Genomic DNA, 22114 nt, shown 5'->3' with positions numbered 1-22114 from the left:
GAAAGTACTTATACAGAAGTGTGGCTATAAAAATACCAAAGATGACCAAACAAATATTGCACAATTCTTTCAATTTGACCTGATAAACATTTCCATCAGCACCTTCTTCTGTATCTTTAAATTAAACATCGCTAGTTTTTACAGTTGATAGAGCTTTGAGCCATCATTGAGTCTTTTATTATTTACTGACACCCAACTAGATGTTTTACCCAACAAGTCTCGATGTTGTAGACAGATTTGGATATATCTTCACATGTAATGGTTCCCACAACGCAAAAATAGGTAGATATATAAAGGAATGCTTTGTTATTAGAAAAAATTCCGAAACTTGTGATTAGCCCACTCGATTGTAACACTTCATCAAAGACTTGTGCTATCCCTTACTATTTGAATAATTAAGATATGTTAGGTTTTATTCGACATTAGGTCTTTTCCAACATTTATTTTATTGTTTGTTACTCTCTTTCTGTAGTTTGCCATACATTGTACCTTGTGCAATTGTCGTGCAATAAAGTTCTTCTATATACGTGAATCTTAACAGTTTAAGTTGAGTCTGATAGGTCCCTGAATGGCTCACTGTTCACGAGGCCATCTGTTGTAAATTGTCCACATCAGGTGGATGTTTGATCCCCGACTGCCTGCCCGTCCCTCTCCGCCGCCCCGCTCCTCTCCAGTCTGCCGTGGTTATGGTCCACGGACCACAGCGGCGGCAGGAACTGCGGCTTCATGTTGTCCAGGAAATGGCGACGCCAGCGCTTCTCAAACGAGACCAGTCCGTTCTCCCGCTCCAGGAGCGACCGTACAACCTTCTCGGCGTGAGGGACGAAGTTCTCGTTCTCTATCCGCGTTTCTAGGCTGGCAGCCTCCGCAAGCATACTCGTAGTGAGTTCCTCCGTGTTGTAGTGTTCTTTTACCTGAGTTTCCAGCTCTGATTTCCGTTCAGCCGGTATCTTATTGTTGTCACGAAGTAGAGCCTTAGCCGCCGTCCGGGCTTTCCTTCGAACAGGGTCTTCTAGAAACTTGACGTTGTCCTCTGACCCCAGGGGCGCGTTGAACTCCCTGGCGATCTGGTTGCGTAGTCTGTTGTCATGGTAACTGGTCTGCTGGTGACAGACGGTGCAGAGGAGGAGTACGTCGTGCGACAGGTGGTCCTTCATGGCGCGGGGGAAGTGTCTGCGGTACTCGTGCGGCACCACGTTCTTCCTGATGTACGACTCGCTCCGCCCGCACACGCAGCACACGTTCTCCTTCACGGACAGGTAGTACTGGTCATCCTGGCTGGACGGGCGGCCGGACGGTTCGAACTTCAGCTGGATGGTTAGCGGGTCCTCGCTGACCAGCTCCCCTAGGTCCTTCTGCAGGTACCACTGGACCTTCTTACGGTCAATGGTACAGAGAAGTGTCCCGTCAGGTGCGCGCAGCTGACAGTTGTGGTAGAGAGGGGACCGCCGGACGGTGTACCCTTTCACTCTCCTGGCGGCTGGAGCTCTATCCTTGTGATTTTGAATTGCATCTAGATCTGCCTCTCCATTACAAGACAGACCCTCTTCCTCTCCATGATTTTGTGGAGTACCCATATCCTCGTTGTGGAAAGGTCCTCCGTTCAGATGTTGTACTTTGTTATTGCGACCATTTCTCTTTCTTCCTCCCTTGTAAGAGCCAGAGAAGGGGACGTCCACCAACCCCTGACACATCGCTTTCACCGCTGTTCGCATATCTGCTGTTGTAGGGAATCTTCCCTGGTCATTGTTAGAAGCGTTCTGTTGTAACTTCCACTTCAGAAAGGTGGTAAAGATGTCAACAGACACTAAAGCATCGTTGGCAGCGTACGTGATCTGTTCCTGGCTCAGCTCTTGAGCCTCCCAGTCGCTGCATCTCACGGTTCGACTCTTCTCCATGTTCACCCCCAGCACCCGTTCGGCGAGAGCCTGCAGACCGAGTCTACCTGTAACGGTTATGACTATTGTAATTAGGGTAATATGTAAATGACCATATGGAGAGACTTGTATAGAGATATATGCATACATTTGCGCGTTAGGTAGGCACTGATTGGTTGGTGAGAGCAACCAATCAGGTGAAGGACTAATGTTCATAGTTGAGCTTGGAAGAGACAATCGCTGTGTTAGTCAGTTGATGACAAAGGACTACAAGGATGTGTAGTTGTAGCTCTATAGATTAGTAGATTGTATAACTGTTAGTATCTCATCTGTGTAACTCCAGACCATCTGTAACCCTCTGTGTAACTAAGTGCTAAACTCCCTGTGAACCATTAGACCATATACTGGTACTGTTTAGTAAAGTTAACGTACAGACTAATAAACACGGCTCAGCAGAAGTAATCGAACTGTTTGGATCTCTCTCTATAGTAAGATATACTAGTATTTAAACGCTAAGAGACCAAAGTACCACTAGACCTGAAATATTACATACCGTTCTGGAGAGATTTGTGCCTGATCGCGAGGTGCCTGAGGTCCACACACCCGCGCACAGTGATCCCGTAGTCTCTCTCCAGCCGCCGGCTGTCCTCGTAACAGGCGACTCCGACCTTCAGGACGTTTCTATCGGCGAGCAAGTCCCGCACACACCGTGGGATTTCCCAGTCATCGCTGAGACGACAGACCCGGAAGAGGCCACACTCTCCGCCGCGTGAGGCGAGCTGTAGGAGCGACACGGGACGGGCTGTGCCTCCCCTGGTCACCCATTCGCAGTCAAACCCCAGGGCCTGGAGGTCCCCTAGCCCTGCTCCACTCACCAACCTGCCGCACACGGCCTCGCAGCTTGTCTCGGTGTCCACGACAGTGATTCTGGCATCAGCTGGGTCTCGCTGTAGGAAGGTTTCCCACCTACCGTTGTGGTAGTGCTCCAGCCAAGACATCACCCACCCGCATATCGTGAGGGATGTGGTCATCAACACCATTGGGTGGATCATCTTGAACCCTCGTGTACCCACTTGTCACAAAATATTCCAAGTAGAAGCGTTTGAACGACAGAAAACCAGCATTCACGCTGTTACAGTTCCGTCTCTGTTTCGCGACATGACAACACCAGCTGATGAGGTCACAATGGGGTCACTGATGGTGACGTCATTCTTGTTCTTTATTATCCATACATGCCTTGTGGTCTATAGAAGACGTCTGCGAATACTTTTGTATGTGACCAATAAGATTTAGCTTCATTTATAGTATATTTGTGTATAAATAAACAATTGTTGGATCTAGTAAAAACACCTCCTCGCGTATTTAAAACACCCCTATAAATGGTATAGCTTGATCGAAGTCCCACAATGCACATGGAGGGTACAACCCCCACACTTCCGTTTCCGGTCGGGCCAAACAGTTCCAAACAACAAAAGTTGTCAAGATCGATTCCTAAACATTTGTTCCATGTCAGCGCCCATGTGGTAACCTCTATTGTTTGCCGTTCAATATTTCTGGTCATATTACACATATCCGCATTGTCCGTGCGTGCAAGTATATGTCTTTGGGGGGAGAATTCCTTTCAATTCGGTGGTGAATCGGCGGTCTGTGGGGAGACTTGTCACGCAAGGGTTGCAGAAAGCAGAACAGAAGTTAACTTGGAGCCGGTTCGTTCGCCTGGGTTTTTCCGTACGTAACGCTATCTGCAGCCGTTCTCCTACATTTCGAGGGATGACCACGTCCTCACCCTGAAGATCGGACGTCCATGGGGCTTGCCGTTTTAATGGCAACCGTTCGCAAAGGTAAGTGAACCACTTGCAGTACTGCACTTTGGTTGCTTGTTGCAAAGATTATAACCGTTGCAAAGTTACCAATTTTGTGTGCAACCTTAACGTGAAATTATAGTTTCTAGTGTCCTTAACTTGTCCTCCAAATCAGCTAAATCATATACAAACCTGTTTTTATAAGTCGTACTTTCAAGTACAAACTGAAGTCTGAGTCCACTCAAATGTATCAACTTCAGCCCGTGATAAGTTGGAACTTGGAACACCCGCCCGTTCCTTCGTCACATGAGTTTCGAACTATGGAACGGCTCAAACTATTCGGGCTTGATTAAAAACCGACAAAAAAAGAGAAATGTTTGTGTGAAAGTGTCAGTTCATTTCCGAGTATGTCAGAGCCAACATTGGGCCACTTTTGCCAAGCTGAGAATTTTTCCAGCGCACCAAATGTTGGGAGAATTGAGGAGGTCGGTCTGACCTTGGTGCAGGTGGTGAGATTTGTGGTGTTTGTCCTCGTCACCAGGTGTTTCTGCCATTTTGTCAGACTTATGATCCGGGATATAAGGAAAGAAAACGGTGGGTTAATATATAATACGTATCTGACTTGTACTTTTGTGTAGCCTGGGTGCCAGGCTGTTTCCATAGCCTACATGTACTGTACATACTAACATAGGCCAATTCTTCAGCTCCTGGGCCTACATGAAATTATACCACAGACCGCCTGATTAGCTACTGTAGGCCACTGGTGATCTCTAAGCAGATCCCTCTCGGTGGCAAAAAGAGAGTATCAAATTGGCCAGGCAGTATCCATTAGCCAGAGAAGGTTGGCAGCCACCAGTAGCAATAAACGGCCATATATAAAAAGCTAACAATCATTCCCCCACAACCTCTGCTTGGAGAGTAGGCTGCTGGCTATCTCTGGGCCTTGCGTGCTATATTTGTCTGGAATCCAGGCTAGCGTTCGTTCTGAATAACTTATTCGTAAAGTTTTATAATTGACCGTTTCGTCTAAAAACAGTCGTTCCAGGTTTATCCCAGATATCACACTTCACTGTCCCTGTTTCCAATCTTAAGGCCACACCAATTTGATTTGTTGGTTCTCGGATTTTTTCATAAAAAATATGAAGCGACAGGGCGAAAAACAAAATATTAAAAACAGGTCTGGGCATCCTATTATAGCCCCAAATGCTATGATAGGAGCCATGAAGTCAACACAAAAGACTGGGTTAATATTCAAACAATGAATTTTGAACTTTTAATCAAACCACTGCATTGATGGGTGGAAAAAACTGTGACAAGTAGGAAGAAAAAGACCTTCCTCGACTGTTGGGGGGCAAAATATGAGCATTTTTGAAATGGTTCAGACCCAGAATCTTTTTTTTTTTAAAATCTAGAAAAAAATGAAGAGGCGAATCTGAGAACCAACAAATTAATTGATGTGGCCTAAGAATAAGATGCGTATTACTTTTTTTTTTGCTGAATGTTACTTTGGGCATCTTTCCTCATTAATACTTGTGAAATCAGACCCCATCCACTGTGTGTCTTTGTCTTGCACTTTTACAGACTATGTGTGCTACCCCTTTTCATTATTTGTTGACAAAACAATTCGTACAAAGTTGACCTCATGTTTACACCAATCCTGCTGAAAATGACCACCTGCTGTCCAAATTAGAAAACTTCTAGAGACAAAATTCTATATATACTATATCTAGTTCACTCCCAGAACAAAATCCAAACCACTACAAACATGTGTAGCAGTTTAAAAGTTAAGAGTCTTTAGAAACATACATGTACTTTGTTGCCCACAATACAGTATGTATTAGCCTCCGCCTGAGGCCTTTCTACAGCATCAATAATTGGTCATTTTAGTGAGTTGCGGTAAATATAGAATACAACATGGGGTATTCCGTATCGCCCGAGATCCCCGCTCGACCGCGCATCGAATCGCCCGATGGCTGAAGGCCGGAGGGAGATCTGATCCGCGGGAGGGCTGGGACCGAGGGTGATGCGGAATACACCGTGTTGTATTTTATTTATGTCATACCCAGCCAAGAAAACACGCCTTTCAATGCGAAATGAGCGAAAATGTGTTGTCCCTAAACCCAAAAAATGCAACAACATCAATTCCAATGTCCAAATTTTGTATTCGAATTTTCGAAAGCGGTGCACGCAGTTAGGCCGAAACGCATTTGAGTCATTCTATGGAACATTTGGAAGCCCAGGCTGTACGCATTATAAGAACCCCCGGGCCATACCGCTAGTTATCACACGGGCCAGAACACCTGTATCGAAGTTAAACGTGGCCCAGGTAGGACATAAAGGTAATACAATGTTTTACATAAAGGTAATACAATGAGAGAGAGAAAGATTGAAGAAAGAAAAGGCAACTTGAGCAGGGAGAAGACTCAGTTGTAAAGAGAGAGAGAGAGAGAGAGAGAGAGAGAGAGAGAAAGAAAGAAAGAAAGATTGAAGAAAGAAAAGGCAACTTGAGCAGGGAGAAGACTCAGTTGTAAAATGCTGTATGAATGATGGAGAAAGTGTCTAATCCAAAGCAATGTTCTCCACGGTACCTTAATCTTTAATGAGTAGTTGTCAGAAGCCCGGATGATGTCTTTTGTGGCAGACATGTTCTGTATACAGGTGTGTCATGTCACCTGTAGATCACCTGTCCTCCAGGTGTGCTGACCAAACAGAACTAAAGGATTGACAAATAACATTTCAGTTTCATTTGCAGATCCGGGTCTTTACTCTATTTTGGAAATGTAAAACGCTCTTCTTAGTTCTACAACTGAATTGAAAATGAGTTGTAAGACCTGGATTATCCCATGCACCTTAGATTGAATATGTGGCATTTGTGTTGTGTTAAAACTTCTCGTCCCATATTACATTTTGTATGATGAATTAAGTTTATTTGGCGTTCCTATTCGAAGCTGCACACCCTCAAATCTAGCGACCATCTCTTCCGTGGAATAATTCGGAAGGAGAATAACTGTATATAATTGGGACGAAAGGATATCTCTTCAGCTACAAGACCAGCTGAGTTTGGTTTCTTCAGCCTTTTTAAGTTTGGTAAAATCAACAGAAAAAACATTATTTTCACTCCAAAATTAATGCCCAAAATTGCGAATATTCGCGTAGGATAATCCCATAGAAAAAATTTTCTGGCAAAAATGACAGCCACTGATGCTGGCAGAAAGACCCAAGCCTTGACTATACCCGAGTAAATTATAAAGAAAATTCTAGTACTGAAGTTTTTGGCGTGAGGGGTCGCAAATCCACTCTTGGAAGGTGCAGAGCAAAATCTAGGTCAAACAGGCGGATTACGCTTGGTGCGCAAGGATACCCGGAAGTACTAGTACTTAGTTAGGAGCCAAAAGAAATTTTCACCCCAAAATCACCATTTCTTACACTCTTCAGCCATGTTAATGTTTAATGATATTTCGTGGCAGTTTTGAGAAATGTCACCTCAAACTTGGACCCTCAAAACCCTTTCGTCACTTTTTTTTTTACCACGGACTACCACGGACCCCGGTCGCGGAAGAACTGGGGTGTGCACTGTTAAGGAATTTCTATGATATGACGCGACACTCATCAGCTGACAGACTTTTCTTTGATATCTAATCAGTTACTGTATTTCTGGTATGTCCGATTGAACATTTAAATACAGCATATGCCAGGCATTGATGTTGATTGAATATTGAAACTTACATCTGTTGATTGACACCTCAGACAGGCATCTAACCTGTAATTCCTGTGTCTGCTGCTAGGGGTCACCAATGCCGCCACCAAGGCCCCTCGCTCCAAGTCCTCCAACTCCAATCCCAGCAGGCCGCAGACCAGACAACTGAGGTCATCGACCTCCTCAGCGACCCCACCGGGGTCAGCGGGTAAGAAAGATGGCGGGTCTGCGAAGGGCAGGAAAGTCGGCGCCCTGCCGGCCAAGAGCAAGTCTGAGACCTCCCTCGCCGCCTCCTTCCAGAAGTTATCAGTGAAGGAGACAAAAACTAGTGTTCCTGGGCAGCAGAAATCTGCAAGGTGGGCGCTCGCTGTTTTGAACACTTGTGAGCTGTTTTGAACACTTGTGGGCTGTTTTGAACACTTGAACTGTTTTGAACACTTCTACTGTTTTGAACACTTCTACTGTTGAACACTTGAACTTAGTTACTGTTTTGAACACTTCTACTGTTTTGAACACTTCTACTGTTGAACACTTGAACTGTTTTTAACACTTCTACTGTTTTGAACACATCTACTGTTTTGAACACTTCTACTGTTGAACACTTGAACTGTTTTGAACACTTCGTTGTACTGTTTTGAACACCTGTCCACATAGCCCACATTTTATTGGTCCCTGAGTGGTCTTCGTGCACAGTTTTAACACTTACATTGTATACGTGTACTGAGCCACAGATACTCCCTTTCCCCTCTAACAGGGCGATATCAACATCATCCAGGGCGATATCGACATCGTCCAGAAAGAGTAGCGGCAGCTCCTCCGCCGGCGGTCGAGGTGGGAAGACGTTTGCTGGTATCGATGACGTGGCGAGGTACATCCTGGCCAAGAAGTGTAAGAACGTGGTGGTGATGGCAGGGGCTGGGATCAGCACTCCTAGTGGCATCCCTGACTTCAGGTCAGACACTAGACATCTTCTAGTTCTTACTTCTTGAGATGGTTTTATGTCCGTTTTTTTATCATATCAAAGTTCTTTATTCACTTAGTCTACATTTGGATCCCGTTCATACCACACTCTTAAAACTGGTTGAAACCGCTAAATAATTAAAACCTGGCTAAAACCCTTAGCGTTCATAACAGATTTTTCATAACCGGTTTTGTAAAAATCCTGTCCGGTGAATATCCAATTAATCAGCCATGATCATGCAGTTTGTATAACCGTTCCTCCCGCTCTTCCGATTGTTGTCCTTGGCCTTTCTGTATGCCATCTTCAGGTTCTTTTCCTTATACTGAGGCACTGATCCTTTTTAGGGGCCGTACCGCTAGTTATCACACGGGCCGGAACACCTGTATCGAACGTAATCGCGTCCCAGGTATGACATAAATGATGTTAACTCGTACTTCCGCCTCTGTCAACCCCACCTCAGGTCTCCAGGTACTGGTCTGTATGACAACCTGCAGCAGTATAACATCCCCTACCCCGAGGCCATATTTGACATCGACTACTTCCACATGGACTCACGTCCGTTCTACACCCTGGCTAAGGAGCTGTACCCGGGGAACTACAGGCCCAACTACGTGCACTACTTCATACGCCTCCTACACGAGAAGGGACTGTTACTCAGGATGTACACCCAGAATATAGACGGGCTAGAGAGAAGTAAGTCACAGTCTAGCATACAATACAGGCTCTTTTCTTACCTTTACTATAGTTCACTTGCAGTAAAAAATATTGTTTTTGAATTATATGTAAACCCTCATGCAAAGACAAAAATTTACAACTAAAAAGACAGTTGGCTACATGATTCAGGCCAAAGCTGTTGAGGTACGGGTACAGGTCCGGACCCATACCTTAACATGTGTACATGTACCAATAAAATTTGTTTTGGAGGTACATGTACACAGCTCTAGTGTATGGTTATCTAATCCTGACTTGTCATCTGAAAATGGTGTCCTTGTCAACAAACATGCATTAAGAATCCATGCTGACTTGATAAAGGTTTTAGATTGAAACATTGTGCAAGACTTAGATTGAACTAATGACAATGTTTCATGTTTTGTGTGTTCCAGTGTCAGGAATTCCCGAGGCCAAACTTGTGGAAGCTCACGGAACATTTGCCACGGCCTCCTGTGTCAGGTGCAATGCTAGATACTCAGGGAAACATATCAAGGTAGGAACTTAACAAACAAACAAACAATGCCTAAGTTGTTACATGTATACATAAGGCCACACCTGGTCCAATATAATTTGTTGGTTCTCGGATTTTTTCAGAAAAAATATGAAGTGACAGGACGAAAAAAATAAAAACAGGTCCAGGCATTCCCCAAAATGCTATGATAGGAGCCATGAAGTCAAAACAAAGGGCTAGGTCTATATCTAAATAAGGAATTTTGAACTCTAATCAAGCCACTGAATTGATAGATGGAAAAACTGTAAAAAGTAGGAAGAAAAGGACTTTCCTCAACTGTTGGGGACAAAATGTGAGCATTTTTGAGTTGATTCAGAAGCAGAATCTTTTTTTTTTGGAAATCAGGAAAAAAAGAGGCAAATCCAAGAACCAACAAATTAAATTGGTGTGGCCTAAGTTGTGAAAGAGTATTTTTATTCTGTAGTTAAAATTGAAAATCATGCTTGTGATCATCATTGTAACTTGTTTGTTCTGCATAATTGGTTACATAAAGACGTAACACAGTTTTGTACAGAAATTACAAGCTGTGTAAGGCCAGACTGGAAACTTGCACAGCTTGTTTGAATTGTTCTTAGGCCACATCAAGTAATTTTTATGGATGACATCAGCGCGCGCATTAATTTTTGCCTGATTTGGGGGAAAAACAACAAGAAATTTTGTTGCCTTCTGACAGTGGTCAACATGCCAAAAAAATATGGGCAATTTTAGATGTCTGCTGCCATGCCGGAAGGTGGATGGCATATACATGTAACTATGAAGAGAGCAGACAAGAAAAGGCTCTGATTTAATGTTTTCTTTGTGACTTTGATGCAGTGATACATGTATGTGATGTTGGCTGCCTATATGTGATGTTCCCACTGAATCAAAACCACTTGTACTTATGGTTAAAAATTTTTAAATGTAGGAACCTTGTTTTTTTCGGCCCGCCTTGTTTTTTTCACCCGCTCGCATTAGATTTGGAGTCTGCGGAGGATGTCATCCATAAAATTTACTTGCTGTGGCCTTACTTGTACTTGGTTAGGTCTCCTCAGCTTGGCGAGTGGCCTGTGTCAAAGTCAGTCCTTTGTTTGCACAGTGTCCTGTGCCATACTTGGTGGTCATTTGAATTAGCAAATTGTAAACCAGTCTTGAAGAATTTGAATTGTTGAAAACAAGTGAAGTATTGTTTGTCTTACAGGCTGCCATAATGAGGGGGGAAACACCAAAGTGTACAAACAGTAAATGGTGCAAGGTAAGGACTGGTCTTGTTCCAAAACTAGATTGTGGTCATATTCAAAAAGTACAGTTTGGTCCATCACGTATCACAGGATAGAGTTGATAATTTGGGTGTTTTTGTTCATTTCTTCAATACATAATTTATTATTTTATATGTAGAATTGTAACATTCCTGGCAAGTAATTTAGTCGACATTCTGTTTAGTAGTCATACATGTAGAGCATGTTTTGTATAGGTACAACTGCTCACTGTACCCTTCATAAGTATAGTTTAGTGTAATGTAGAATGTATATGTACATGTACAGTTGAAATATTTTCTAGCCAGTATAGTTCTTTATAACACTCTGTCAGACACAGTAGCCGTTGACCATATAGCATTATGATAGACTCATACCAACTAGTAACTTTATTATTTGCAATACATTGTACCCGTGACAATCGTTGTGCAATAAACTTTGACTTGACTTGACATATTTTGTATTTAACCTGAGCTCAAATTTGATTTGTAAAGGAATGTTAACTACAATTCTAACTATTTGAGTAACTATTCAAACGCTTAGCCACAAGTTATACAGTTTTTGCAAAATAACACCTTTCACCAAAGTTAGTGAACAAAAAGGACAGCATTCTATTGAAAAGTTACTGCAACTTGATGGTTTCATTTTCTATTCTGTCTTCAATCTCTAGGGTAAGATAAAACCAGACATAGTATTTTTTGGTGAAGACTTACCGAGAAGATTTTACTACTACCTGAAGGACTTCCCTGTGTGTGATCTACTGCTGGTTATGGGGACATCACTAGAGGTGGGTTTGTTTAGTGCTCAAAGATTCTACCATCAGTAGGTCTAGACCTAGAAAGGATGATGATGATGTGTTAAGGAGTTGTTGCATGTTGTACAATATCTGAACTGTCCAGAAATGTCTATATCTATGTCATATCACAGTGTACAAAATACTTTTTTGAACCAGGTTGCGCAGTGGGCAACCTACAGCAAAAATTAGGATGCCCATCAGAATTTTAGGTTGCCCCACCTATAAGTTACTACTTCCCTTTAGCCTTTGGTTAACTACATGTAATACTAGTAATACCATCAATATCTGAAATTAAAAAGCATCTGCAGTGGTACAAGCCAAGTGCATTGGCATGATTTTTTTGGGGGGGGGGGGCATTCTTAAAATTCAGGTAGCACACTGGGCTACCTAGGTTCAAAAATAGGTTGCCCCAAGTAAAATTTGGTTGCCCGGGGCAACTGGGCAACCAGGTATTTATCATAATTATTATATAATGTACATGTATACATGCACATTATTCAAAGACATATGGAAATTAGCGCTAGGCAAATCACCTGTCACGCTCACTGCCCATGCATGACGTCATTGATGGCTAGTATTAAAACTGTTTTTTTTCTTTCTCCCACTAAAACTTATTTTTCTTCACCCCCAGGTAGAGCCGTTTGCCAGTATAGTGAACTCTACTCGAGGTTACGTCCCCAGAGTGCTGTTTAACAGGGACCCTGTGGGTCCGTTTGGCCGGGTGCCGTTACGGGACACAGACTGTGCAGAGCTGGGGGACCTGGTGCAGGGCATACAGAGGTTCACCCGCATCCTGGGCTGGAAACAGGCCATGGAGGAACTCATACAGAAGGCAGAGAAAGAACTGGTATGGTTTTGTGTGTGTGTGTTTGTGAGACAAATATCTGTATCTGTATCTATATAGCCGGTATAACCGCCTTTCGGCGTAACACACCAGCTTCGCTGGCACGCGGCACGGCAGCAGCTGGCTATATCACACCGATCGACTTGTTACACCAAACCCTTGAACTTCTAGCTGTAGACTTTGTTTAAAACTATCTATTGACAATGCCCCTACTGTACTTGGTGACAGTGAGTTCCACTCTGCAATAGTTCTAGGAAAGAATGAATTCTTGAACACCTCAATCCTTGGTTGGTACATTGTAATTCTGGTACTTAAAGGTATGGCTATTTCTTGTTCTCTTCTGGGCTATGTTTCTGCATATTTGTGTTAAGCATATATTAGGCCACACCTACTCAATTTTATGGATGACATCCGTGCGTGTTTTGATTTTCGTCTGCTCTACGGAAAAAAAAAAAAAAAAAAAAGATCACGTCCTCCGAGGCTCTGGCCTGGCTCTTTGCCTGGGAGTCCATGGTAGTTAGCGACAATACAGAGCCTGTTGGAACTCTGGAGGACGGCACCCAGGCTGCACGACTAAAAAACAGTACGTACAGTGCCAAGTCATAAATTCCGCAAAAAGCCAGCATGTGCCAGCTTGTGGTACAATGTATACGTCGCTGTGTACTACCGCAAATTCACAATACCAGCTTTGTATTCCTGTGGTTTAGAAGCATTTTTATTTTTGGCTGGAATTTTTTTTATTCACCATAAAATTAAGTCAGTGTGGCCTAACTTATGAAAGCCTTTATGGAGCATAACTTAGGAAGGCCTTCATGGATTGTGATGATATTTGGTATTTGGGTAGGGTAGAAAAACAAAGGTCTAGGTCAAATTTGGTCCTCCTGGTGGGTGACCTTGGTACTGCAGCAGAATTTCCAATTTGTTTCCGACATGGACATGCCATGTTCTTGGACTTTGGTGGCTGAAATCTTTTTGGGTCAAAAGCTCTTAAATATTTTATGTAGGTATGAGGTTTCCAGTTTAAGAAACTTTGTGTATGAACTCTTACTGTTCTTCCTTTCCTTATCCTTCCTTTCAATAATAAGTTTTATTCCAAATTCATGCCCGAGGGGTAATTGCATGTAAGGTGTCACCTTATGGAATGAACTAACTCCAGCCCTAAAGAATCCCACCTTGTCTCTTCTCTCACTCAAACAAGCTCTGAAAAACCATCTGATAAATGAACCTAGCCCCCTGTAGTAGTTTCATTTAGTGTTTTTCTCTTATTTTAACTCATATCAATTATTACAATGTATCATTATCATTATTGCACTGTATTTATAACTTACATTACCTTATTTCATTGTCATAAATTTATATCTTACATTATTTGATTATCCTTACTGTATTACATGTATTTCCATTTTCTATTGTATTATTTCCATTTATTGATTATATTTAATTTTGTATAGTTTAGAGGAGGAGGGCATTGCATAAGCATTCCATGCTCCCCTCCTCCAGCACCTGTTTTATCCTTGTTTTGTATTATTATTGTCAGTTTTCTTTATGTACAAACTAATAAAATCAAATCAATCAAAAAATCAATTAAATCAAATACTTTTGTTTCTCCAGGATGACAAGCTAAAGAATGACACGTTATTTAACGGCGTGGTGGAGTCAGACTCGGATTCGTCCTCGGGCAGCAACTCTCCCGCCAACGGGGCACCGCCGCGCCGCCAGTACCACACCTTCACGCGCCGGCCGCTCATCCCGCAGGGCAGGCGCAACGGGAACGTGTCCTCGGGAAGCTCCTCTAGCAACAACCGCATGAACTACAGGGCCAAGAAGGAGGAGAGTAGTGAGGAGTCGAGCGAGGAGTCTGACAGTAGTGAAGGGGAGTCTTCTGATGGAAGCAGTTCAAACTGAACCAGTCAAACCGTGCAGTTTTAACCAACTTAGATGCTGCTTCAGCCTACCACAGGCTGTGACTCAGTGTTCTAGCCAGCATCCATCTTTCCGCCATTTATCACGATTTGGCTGGAGATGTGGGACAAAGATTTTGCTCTATCCGCCATCTTTGACAGACAAAAATCAGTGTGTAAAGAGAGGGAAAAAGATGCCATTTAACAACATGTAAGCTTAGTCTGCGGGTAAAATTTTTCCGTCAAAATGCAGGAAAAAATGTATCAGGATTTCCAAAATCTCTCCAACTTCCAAGGACCCTCCTAGGATTGTTGCGTTTCTGCTTGATATGATATTATGTCAAACAAAGCTGAGATAATGGAAAAAAATTCAGACTGGCTTGAACACTTCTGTGACTGTTGATAGGAGCTTGTGCCTGGAAGCCACTTTGTCAAGTGGCCTGTAGTCATAATATATTATAGACCAGCTGACTAAAGAAGGAGTTATTCATCCATTTACCCATCTATTGAACCAGTGAAATTGTCCAGTGAACAGATTCCGCTTCTGCTAATTGAAGGCTGTTTAAAAAAAAATGGCTTTTTGCCAGTATCTGGCAGCCACTTGTCGAACTTCTAAAATTGTATGAAGTGAGACTTTCTTTTCTTTTACATGCTGTTGTGAATGGACCTATACCATTATTACGTCACAGTTTGTTTACCGCAGTGAATGCCGGTCAATCAATGTTTATATTGTACAGGGGTGCATAGTGGGGTGTGTGTTTGTGTAGCGTTAGCCTAATATAAGGCTTTTAATACAGTACTACTTTCGTCTAATGTCACAACTAAATCAACCATGTGGCATGTAATGCTGTGTCGACACAACTAGACGCAGCAAAAATCAAACATACCTGACTTCGAAAACTTTGAAATGATCTTTATTCGTTAACTGACCATTCTAGAATGTTCTTTAGAACAGGTTAACAAACTGTGAACTAATAATGGTATAAACACTGGTCACTTTAAATTTGGAAAGTCACTTTCCAAATTGTGGCTAAATTAAAAATTTTTAGAATCAAAGAACAGCAAAGTTTTATACATCATTGCAAAGGGCACTTCTTCCTCTACATTATGGTGTTTTTATTTTGGTCATATCACATACGGTTGTCGAGATATTTGACATGTAAAGTTGCCGAGCCTAGTAGTCTGAGTGGAACAGACTGGTAGACCATTGCCTCAGACTACTAGTCCAGCTAAGTCAGCCTACTAGTCTGAAGGATGTTGGCCTACTAGTCTGATAAAGGCAGCCTACTGTGGTACAAGTCCATACTAGACTGTAGAAATCCCTTGAATTCGTGCCAGCGCTGCTTTCAAGCAATACAGAGACTATATATTTTGGGCTCTGGAGACCGGGTATTACAACCAAATGACCTGAAAGTTGGTACAAGGGTGCCTAGGGTATATGTCCACAGAATGTCATTTGCACTTTTGGCATAGACCACTTGAAAATGGTGTAAAACAGGTCTTTTCTGCTATTTTCAGATAAAAATGTACATTTTTGGCTCCTGTACCCTTAAATTAAAACCAATTGACCTGAAAGTTGGTATAGGGGTGGCTAGGGCATATGCCCACAGAATGACATTCAGACTTTGGGAACACACCACTTGAAAATGGTGTAAAACAGGTCTTTTCTGCTATTTTCAGACAAAAAATGTACATTTTTGGCTCCTATGCTCTAATATTACAACCAAATGAGCTGAAACTTGATATAGAGGTACATAAGACATATGGCCAAAGAATCCCATTGCCTTTTTTGGCATACACCAATTGAAAATGGTGTAAAACAGGTCTTTTCTGCTATTTTCAGCTAAAAATGTACATTTTTGGCTCCTGTACCCTTAAATTAGAACCAATTGACCTGAAAGTTGGTATAGGGGTGGCTAGGGCATATGCCCACAGGATGACATTTACACTTTGGGCACACATGACTTGAAAATGGTGTAAAACAGGTCTTTTCTGCTATTTTCAGAAGAAAATGTACATTTTGGCTCTTGTGCCCTAGTATAATAGCCAAATGACATCGAATCTGGTAAAGTATTGCCTAGAGCATACATGTATGCCTACAGAATGTCTTTTGCAATATTGGTATACACCACTTGAAAATGGTGTAAAATTGGTCTTTTTTTGTGTTTTCAGACAAAAATGTACATTTTTGTCTCCTGAGTTCTGTGCCGTATATCACAGCCAAATGCCCTGGAATTTTTGTACAGGGGTGCCTTGTGCATATGCACACAGAATGTCTCTAGCACTTTGGTATACACTATGTAAAATTGTATAAAATAGGTCTTTTTTGCTCTTTTGAGACAAAAAATGTACATTTTCGGATCTTGTCCCCTTTAATTACAACCAAATGGCCTGGAATTTGGTATAGAGTTGCCTGACGCATATGCCCAATATAATCTACTCACACAATACTCTGATTCTGTGTAAAATTGTTCTTTTCTGTGCTTTTCAGACAAAAATGTACATTTTTGGCTCCTGTGCCCTAATGACCTAAAATTTGGTAAAGGGATGCCTTAGGCAAATGTTCAGGAAACCTTACTTACTTTTGTACCCCTTGCTAAACATTGTCTTTGAAATTGTGTAAAATAGGTGTTTTTTGCTATTTTCCAAAAAAAATGTTCATTTTGGGCATTTGTGCCCTAATATTACAGACAAATTACCTGGAATTTGGTATAGAGGTGCCTTAGGCATATGCCCAAGGAACTTTAGTTACACTTTTAGTGAACACTACTTCGAATTTGTGTAAAACAGCTTTTTTGTGGTCTTTCCAGAGAAAATGTACATTTTTGGCTTTTGTGCCCTTATATTCCAACCTAACGACCTGAAATTTGTTGTAGATGTGTCTTAGGCAAATGCCAAAAGAACTTAAGACACAGTTTTGGCATGCACCACTTTAAAATTGTGTAAAATAGGTCTTTAATGCAATGCCCAAGGAACAGAGCCAGCAATACCCTGACCAGTAGTTGTTCTGGGGCTCACAGGTCGACTTTGTTTGTTTAAGGATTACAGGCATGACAGATGAGTTTGTAATAGCTCAGATGGTACAATCTTTCAGAGGGAGGGTCAAAGTGGTCATTATATGGAAGCAGATCTGATGAAGAACAATATGTAATGGCCTTTAAACAGTTTTTAAGTTTTAAGGTAATATATGAATATCTGTTCATGATTCTGTCTTTAACTTGCTAAAGGTCAACCAGGTGTATGCAACCTGTATATAAGCAGTTGTTGTTATTGTAGCTCAGTATGTCTACTTCTACCCAAGAGCATTTGAGTTCACGAACTACAGTATATTTAAATTGGTTCCAAAACCTATGTACATGATGTCCATGTTATGATGGCTCTGGGAGAGAAGGTGCAAGACTTCCATGGTTACTTGGGGTACCATGGATAAATCACTTAGTTACGCCTGCCATCCTTCTGGCATATGTAGTACACGTGTGTGTTCTCATTAGACCCCAGTGTTATCTGGACACAATGGAGTTGGGAAATGAAATCCCTACATGCTACCAATGCTTTTCACAATGTGCCAATTTAAAATAAAAAAAAGAGTGCTTTGGCCCACAAGCCAAGACAGGGAAGCACAGACAAAGTAATTAACACTGAACGCTACCAAATACGGATTCACCATGCAGCCATGTTACATATTCAGTCAAACCCAGTTGGTTTCTATGTTCTACAATGTAATGACTGTACAATGGGTCTAACACCGTAAGCCCCACCCCCTGTTCTATTTAGAACACCTCGCTCAAAAACAGCATGGGAAGGGCTGCGCAGGCCGCCGCCGCCAAAATGTCGGTTTGGACGCCCAACGTTATGGTTGAGTTTTCAGCAGCAAAAAACTCTCTCAGTAGCCTCAAAAAATAGTTACACTTATCTTTGGTGTAAATGAGTAGTACCTAGCTTCGGTTAGGGACGTCCCTCGGATAGGACGTAAACTGGAGGTCCCCGCCGTGTTTGAGGAGAGCCACACCTCGAGCACGTTAAAGATCCCACCACACCTTTCAAAAAAGAGTAGGGGCATGCCCGGTGTGCGATGGTCCAAAAAATTCTACAGCCCAAATACTACAGTGTAGCAGAATCATCAGCAAGTTGATGTTGGCTACCTTAACCCTCAAGACCAAGACAGCAGCAAGGCACCACATGGGTGTTTGGTTTGAGACAGTGGTTGACTAGTATAGGCAGTGAGTGATACACAAGTCTTGAACAGGCTTGGTTAATTTGGTATGACGACCTCCACTACAGTGAGCTGCCCAGATGGGAGTTAGAATATCCTGTATACATATACAATGTACATGCAAGCGACAGAAAAATGGTAGTAGTACATATTGTAAAGGTAGCTCCAAAGAGGCCCTTTGTGTTGAATTTATCTTAGACAGTAGGAAAAGGAGGCATTGAAAAAGGAGCTTACAATTATTTGGGGCTTTAATAATCGCAAGGGTCTGGAGCGGCTGCCATTCAGCGCCGTTAGTCTTTGTGTTATAACTTCCATCTGTGAAAAATGAAATAAAATTCTTTGGAACCAGGAGAAAAGTCCAAGATATCTCAGAAACAGGAGATCAGGTCTCCTTGAGGGATTTACAGTAGGGACAAACTGTCACAGACCATTGACATATCTGGGTCACTGCTGCCTTTTCAAACCACACTGGAGTTGCCAGGGTAAAGCTGGAGCACAGTCTTTTCTTTCAATCTGCCTATCCTTCTTGCATTCTGTCTCACTTTGGTCTCTTTTTTAGGAAAGATGGCCAGTGGAAACTGGCAAGTCTAATATTACATGTAACGTTACTTCATTCAGTTTCCAAGTTCTGGTTTCACAATTGTAACTTGCCTTGATGTCTGTCCAGAATTCCAAAGATCATTCTCTATTTGTCAGTCTTAGCACAAAAATTAAAAATTTTAGAAATCAAAATGATCAGTAAAATTTAGGGTAAATTGACTGTACAGGTACTGGTATATTCTTTCAAATTGATACCAAAATAAGTCAATGTTCTGAACTTCTCAGTAATCAATGCCGGACTTTCTGATTTAATCATTGAAGTTCTGGACTATTTCTTCAAAGACTGTTGATTAATTTAGATCTCTAGCTTAATTTATTTTAATAGTGTGACTGTCCTTTTTCTTCTATACGATTGCAACTCTTGATTCCATCATGTCCCTGAGCATGTGGGAAAGGGCTCAAGTCAATACACTGTAGAATTAGCTCACTGAGCTGCCCTTAATACATGTACCATTTTTTTTACACATGAAGACATATATTTGTGTTGCAATTACCCAATCATACAAGCAGTCTGAGCAGTGGGTAGTCACCGCCAGGTCTTGTTGGTCAAAAACAGCAGGATTCCTAGCTCAAACTTTCCCGACCAGGGTACATGTGATACCAGCAGAACTAATTGTGTTTTCTCAGTTGGATGGTACAGTCACAGAGATGCCCACCATTCTTGGCATGATCCATGATTTCCCTTGTGAAAAGTGCATTTTCCCCTGTCACTCTTGGAGTGCACCTTCTAGTGGAATGTGTTGGTGAGAAAAGCAGATTTTGGGGGTGGAGGGACTGTCGTTGGGTCAAGAGCATGTAGCAAATCATCCTCATGGACACCACATAGTGTACGTGCCCAATCCACTAAAATTAAAATGACATGTACTGTACATGTATCTCTCCACCCTGATATAGGTTTGCACGCTCACTTGTTTGAATCTAATGTAAGAGTTCACAAATCGTGATTTCTAAATGCTGACGACTTGCAAGCAGAAGAATATTGCAGTTGTTACAGTATACAGTAACTAATTTTCTGTGGCAAAATTGCATATTAAGTAAACTCTAAACAGGACACTGTAGAACTTAACTACAATCTGGTATGAGCACACAGACATTCTACATCATGTGCATACGCCTGTGTGTGTTTGAAGGCTCAGCCCAGTGGTTCTGGTTCTGGCCATCTCAGGCTGAACTTTCAGACTGGTAGTCTAGATTATCAGTTAGCCCTAGTGGACAGATGGAAAATTGCAGGTTACACGCCAGGACACCCTATCCCTGCAGCCTACCAGTCCAGAACAGGACTAGTAGTCTGGGTTGTTTTAGGCCTTCACGGCCGTCTAGCCTAAGTAGGTCAGACTGGTAGCCCTGGGAGTTGAGCACAGTGGGCACAGAATCCAGCCGTCCAGGCCACACAGTTCAGACTAGTAGGCCAAGATCTCAGCCTGGTAGGCCACAAGCATTTTCAATCAATCATACCTGGAGTTATAAACATCGCTGATCATTGATTTTCACATGAAGAGTGCCTGATGATGACAGCTTTAGATTGATACCACACTTAAGGGTTTACAGTTACACTGCTTGATTTTCCAATTGTTGGTGTCTTTTCCAAATTTAAAGTGACCAGTGTTTATAGGTCCATTGACAACAGCCACAGAGTCAATTACAAAAATAGGCTAAAGACTCAAAATAGTATTCCAGTAACTTAAAGATAAATAATCATTACATTGCTGCCAAGTGTTTATGCTTCTCGAAAAACTTTAAGATTATGATGAGCACGAGTCTTAAAGACTTGGAGGCCACTTTCACTGATGTCTCTGACCACTCATGACTTAGATGCTGCTAAACGTAGGTCATGGCTGTTGGAAGGAGCTGGCTTTTGCTAGTTTCTGGAAGCCACTTGTCAAAAGTGTAGTCATGTAGAGATCAGCTGACTTTAGAATGAATGAATGAAAGACTATTGTATGTGCTCTAACAAGCTAAGTACAGGTCATGAATAGACAAGGAAAAGGAGCAATGACACTTAAATGCGTACTAATGTGATCTACTATTTACAGGTTCAACTTCTTCTGGCTTCTTGACGCAGTTATAGATGTACAAGCAATGTATATAGAACTAAAAATACATGGTTTGTCAAGCTTCATAAGAAATATGAGTATTTACATGTATCTGTCCAGGTTGATATATGCCCATCCAGTGCTGAAGTATACACAAAGTCAGGACAACACAACCAGCAGACTGTAGTACAGTTTAACTGTCCCCTACCATCGCCTACAATGTATTTGTGGGCTAATTTCAATATCTAAATAGCAGCTACCATAAGTCTAAAAGATCTATGTCACATTCAAAATCTCTTTAAGATTGGAAAGCTATGAGAAGTTTGATTACAGTAACTGTACCTCAAGATCTAACAAATCGTTTTAACTTAAGTCATATGCATGAACTCTGAAGGTTTTTGCATTATGGTAGAGAAACAGGTAAGTTAATATACATTGTTTAAGTATGCTCTTTTGAATAATATTGCCAAACTCTTATGTGATACTAAGTACGTTGAATACATTTTATATGTTATAACTTTTATGTCAATACATGTAGCTCCCAAGATGCTGCAGTACGAATTTGGAACATTACTTCCTGAATCTAAGGCCACAGCAAGTAATTTTTATGGATGACGTCAGCATTAATTTTCGCCTAGGTTTAAAAAAAAAAAACGAAATTGTGTTGCCTTCTGACAGTGGTCACCAGGCCGAAAATGGGCAAAGATGTCTGTTGCCAGAAGGTGGATGGCAGATAACTGAAGAGAGGAGACAAAAGGCTCAGAGCTGATTTAATGTTTTGTTTCTTACTTTGAAGCAGTGATATGTGATGTTGGCTGTGTATATGTGATGTTCCCACTGAATCAAAACCATTTGTACACTGAGTCAAAATTTTGAAATGTAGGAACCTTGTTTTTTTCGGCCCACTTTTTTTTTTGCCCGCTCGCATTAGATTTG

At 41.8% G+C, this 22114-nt stretch overlaps 2 protein-coding genes across 3 annotated transcripts; one reads left to right on the top strand and one right to left on the bottom strand.

The window, feature by feature from the left end:
- Positions 1-458: 458 nt before the first annotated feature.
- LOC109465587 (exonuclease 3'-5' domain-containing protein 2-like) lies at positions 459-3136 on the bottom strand. Its single transcript, XM_019762942.1, has 2 exons — positions 2431-3136; positions 459-1945 (listed from the first exon to the last, which is right to left on the bottom strand). The coding sequence occupies exons 1-2, from the start codon at positions 2927-2929 to the stop codon at positions 612-614; spliced, it is 1833 nt and encodes a 610-aa protein (XP_019618501.1). The 5' UTR covers positions 2930-3136; the 3' UTR covers positions 459-611.
- A 161-nt stretch (positions 3137-3297) lies between these two features.
- On the top strand, positions 3298-21045 carry LOC109465588 (NAD-dependent protein deacetylase sirtuin-3-like). Of its 2 annotated transcripts, XR_002139972.1 has the most exons (11): positions 3298-3718; positions 7465-7732; positions 8131-8328; positions 8798-9030; positions 9441-9541; positions 10737-10790; positions 11462-11578; positions 12219-12434; positions 14043-14777; positions 18299-18301; positions 21032-21045. XR_002139972.1 is itself a non-coding variant. In XM_019762943.1 (9 exons), exons 1-9 carry the CDS (start codon positions 3682-3684, stop codon positions 14334-14336), a joined length of 1518 nt encoding a protein of 505 aa, XP_019618502.1. In that variant the 5' UTR covers positions 3298-3681; the 3' UTR covers positions 14337-14960. The 2 variants fall into 2 exon arrangements, 1 of the variants encoding a protein (XP_019618502.1); XM_019762943.1 differs by lacking the exons at positions 18299-18301; positions 21032-21045 and having other exon boundaries at positions 14043-14960.
- Positions 21046-22114: the final 1069 nt, after the last annotated feature.

This window comes from Branchiostoma belcheri, unplaced genomic scaffold, assembly GCF_001625305.1.
Source record: "Branchiostoma belcheri isolate BF01 breed outbred unplaced genomic scaffold, Haploidv18h27 scaffold153, whole genome shotgun sequence".
In the NCBI taxonomy this organism is placed as follows: domain Eukaryota; kingdom Metazoa; phylum Chordata; class Leptocardii; order Amphioxiformes; family Branchiostomatidae; genus Branchiostoma; species Branchiostoma belcheri.
Note: the sequence above shows the minus strand (reverse complement) of the source record. Positions and strands in the feature narration are given on the sequence as shown.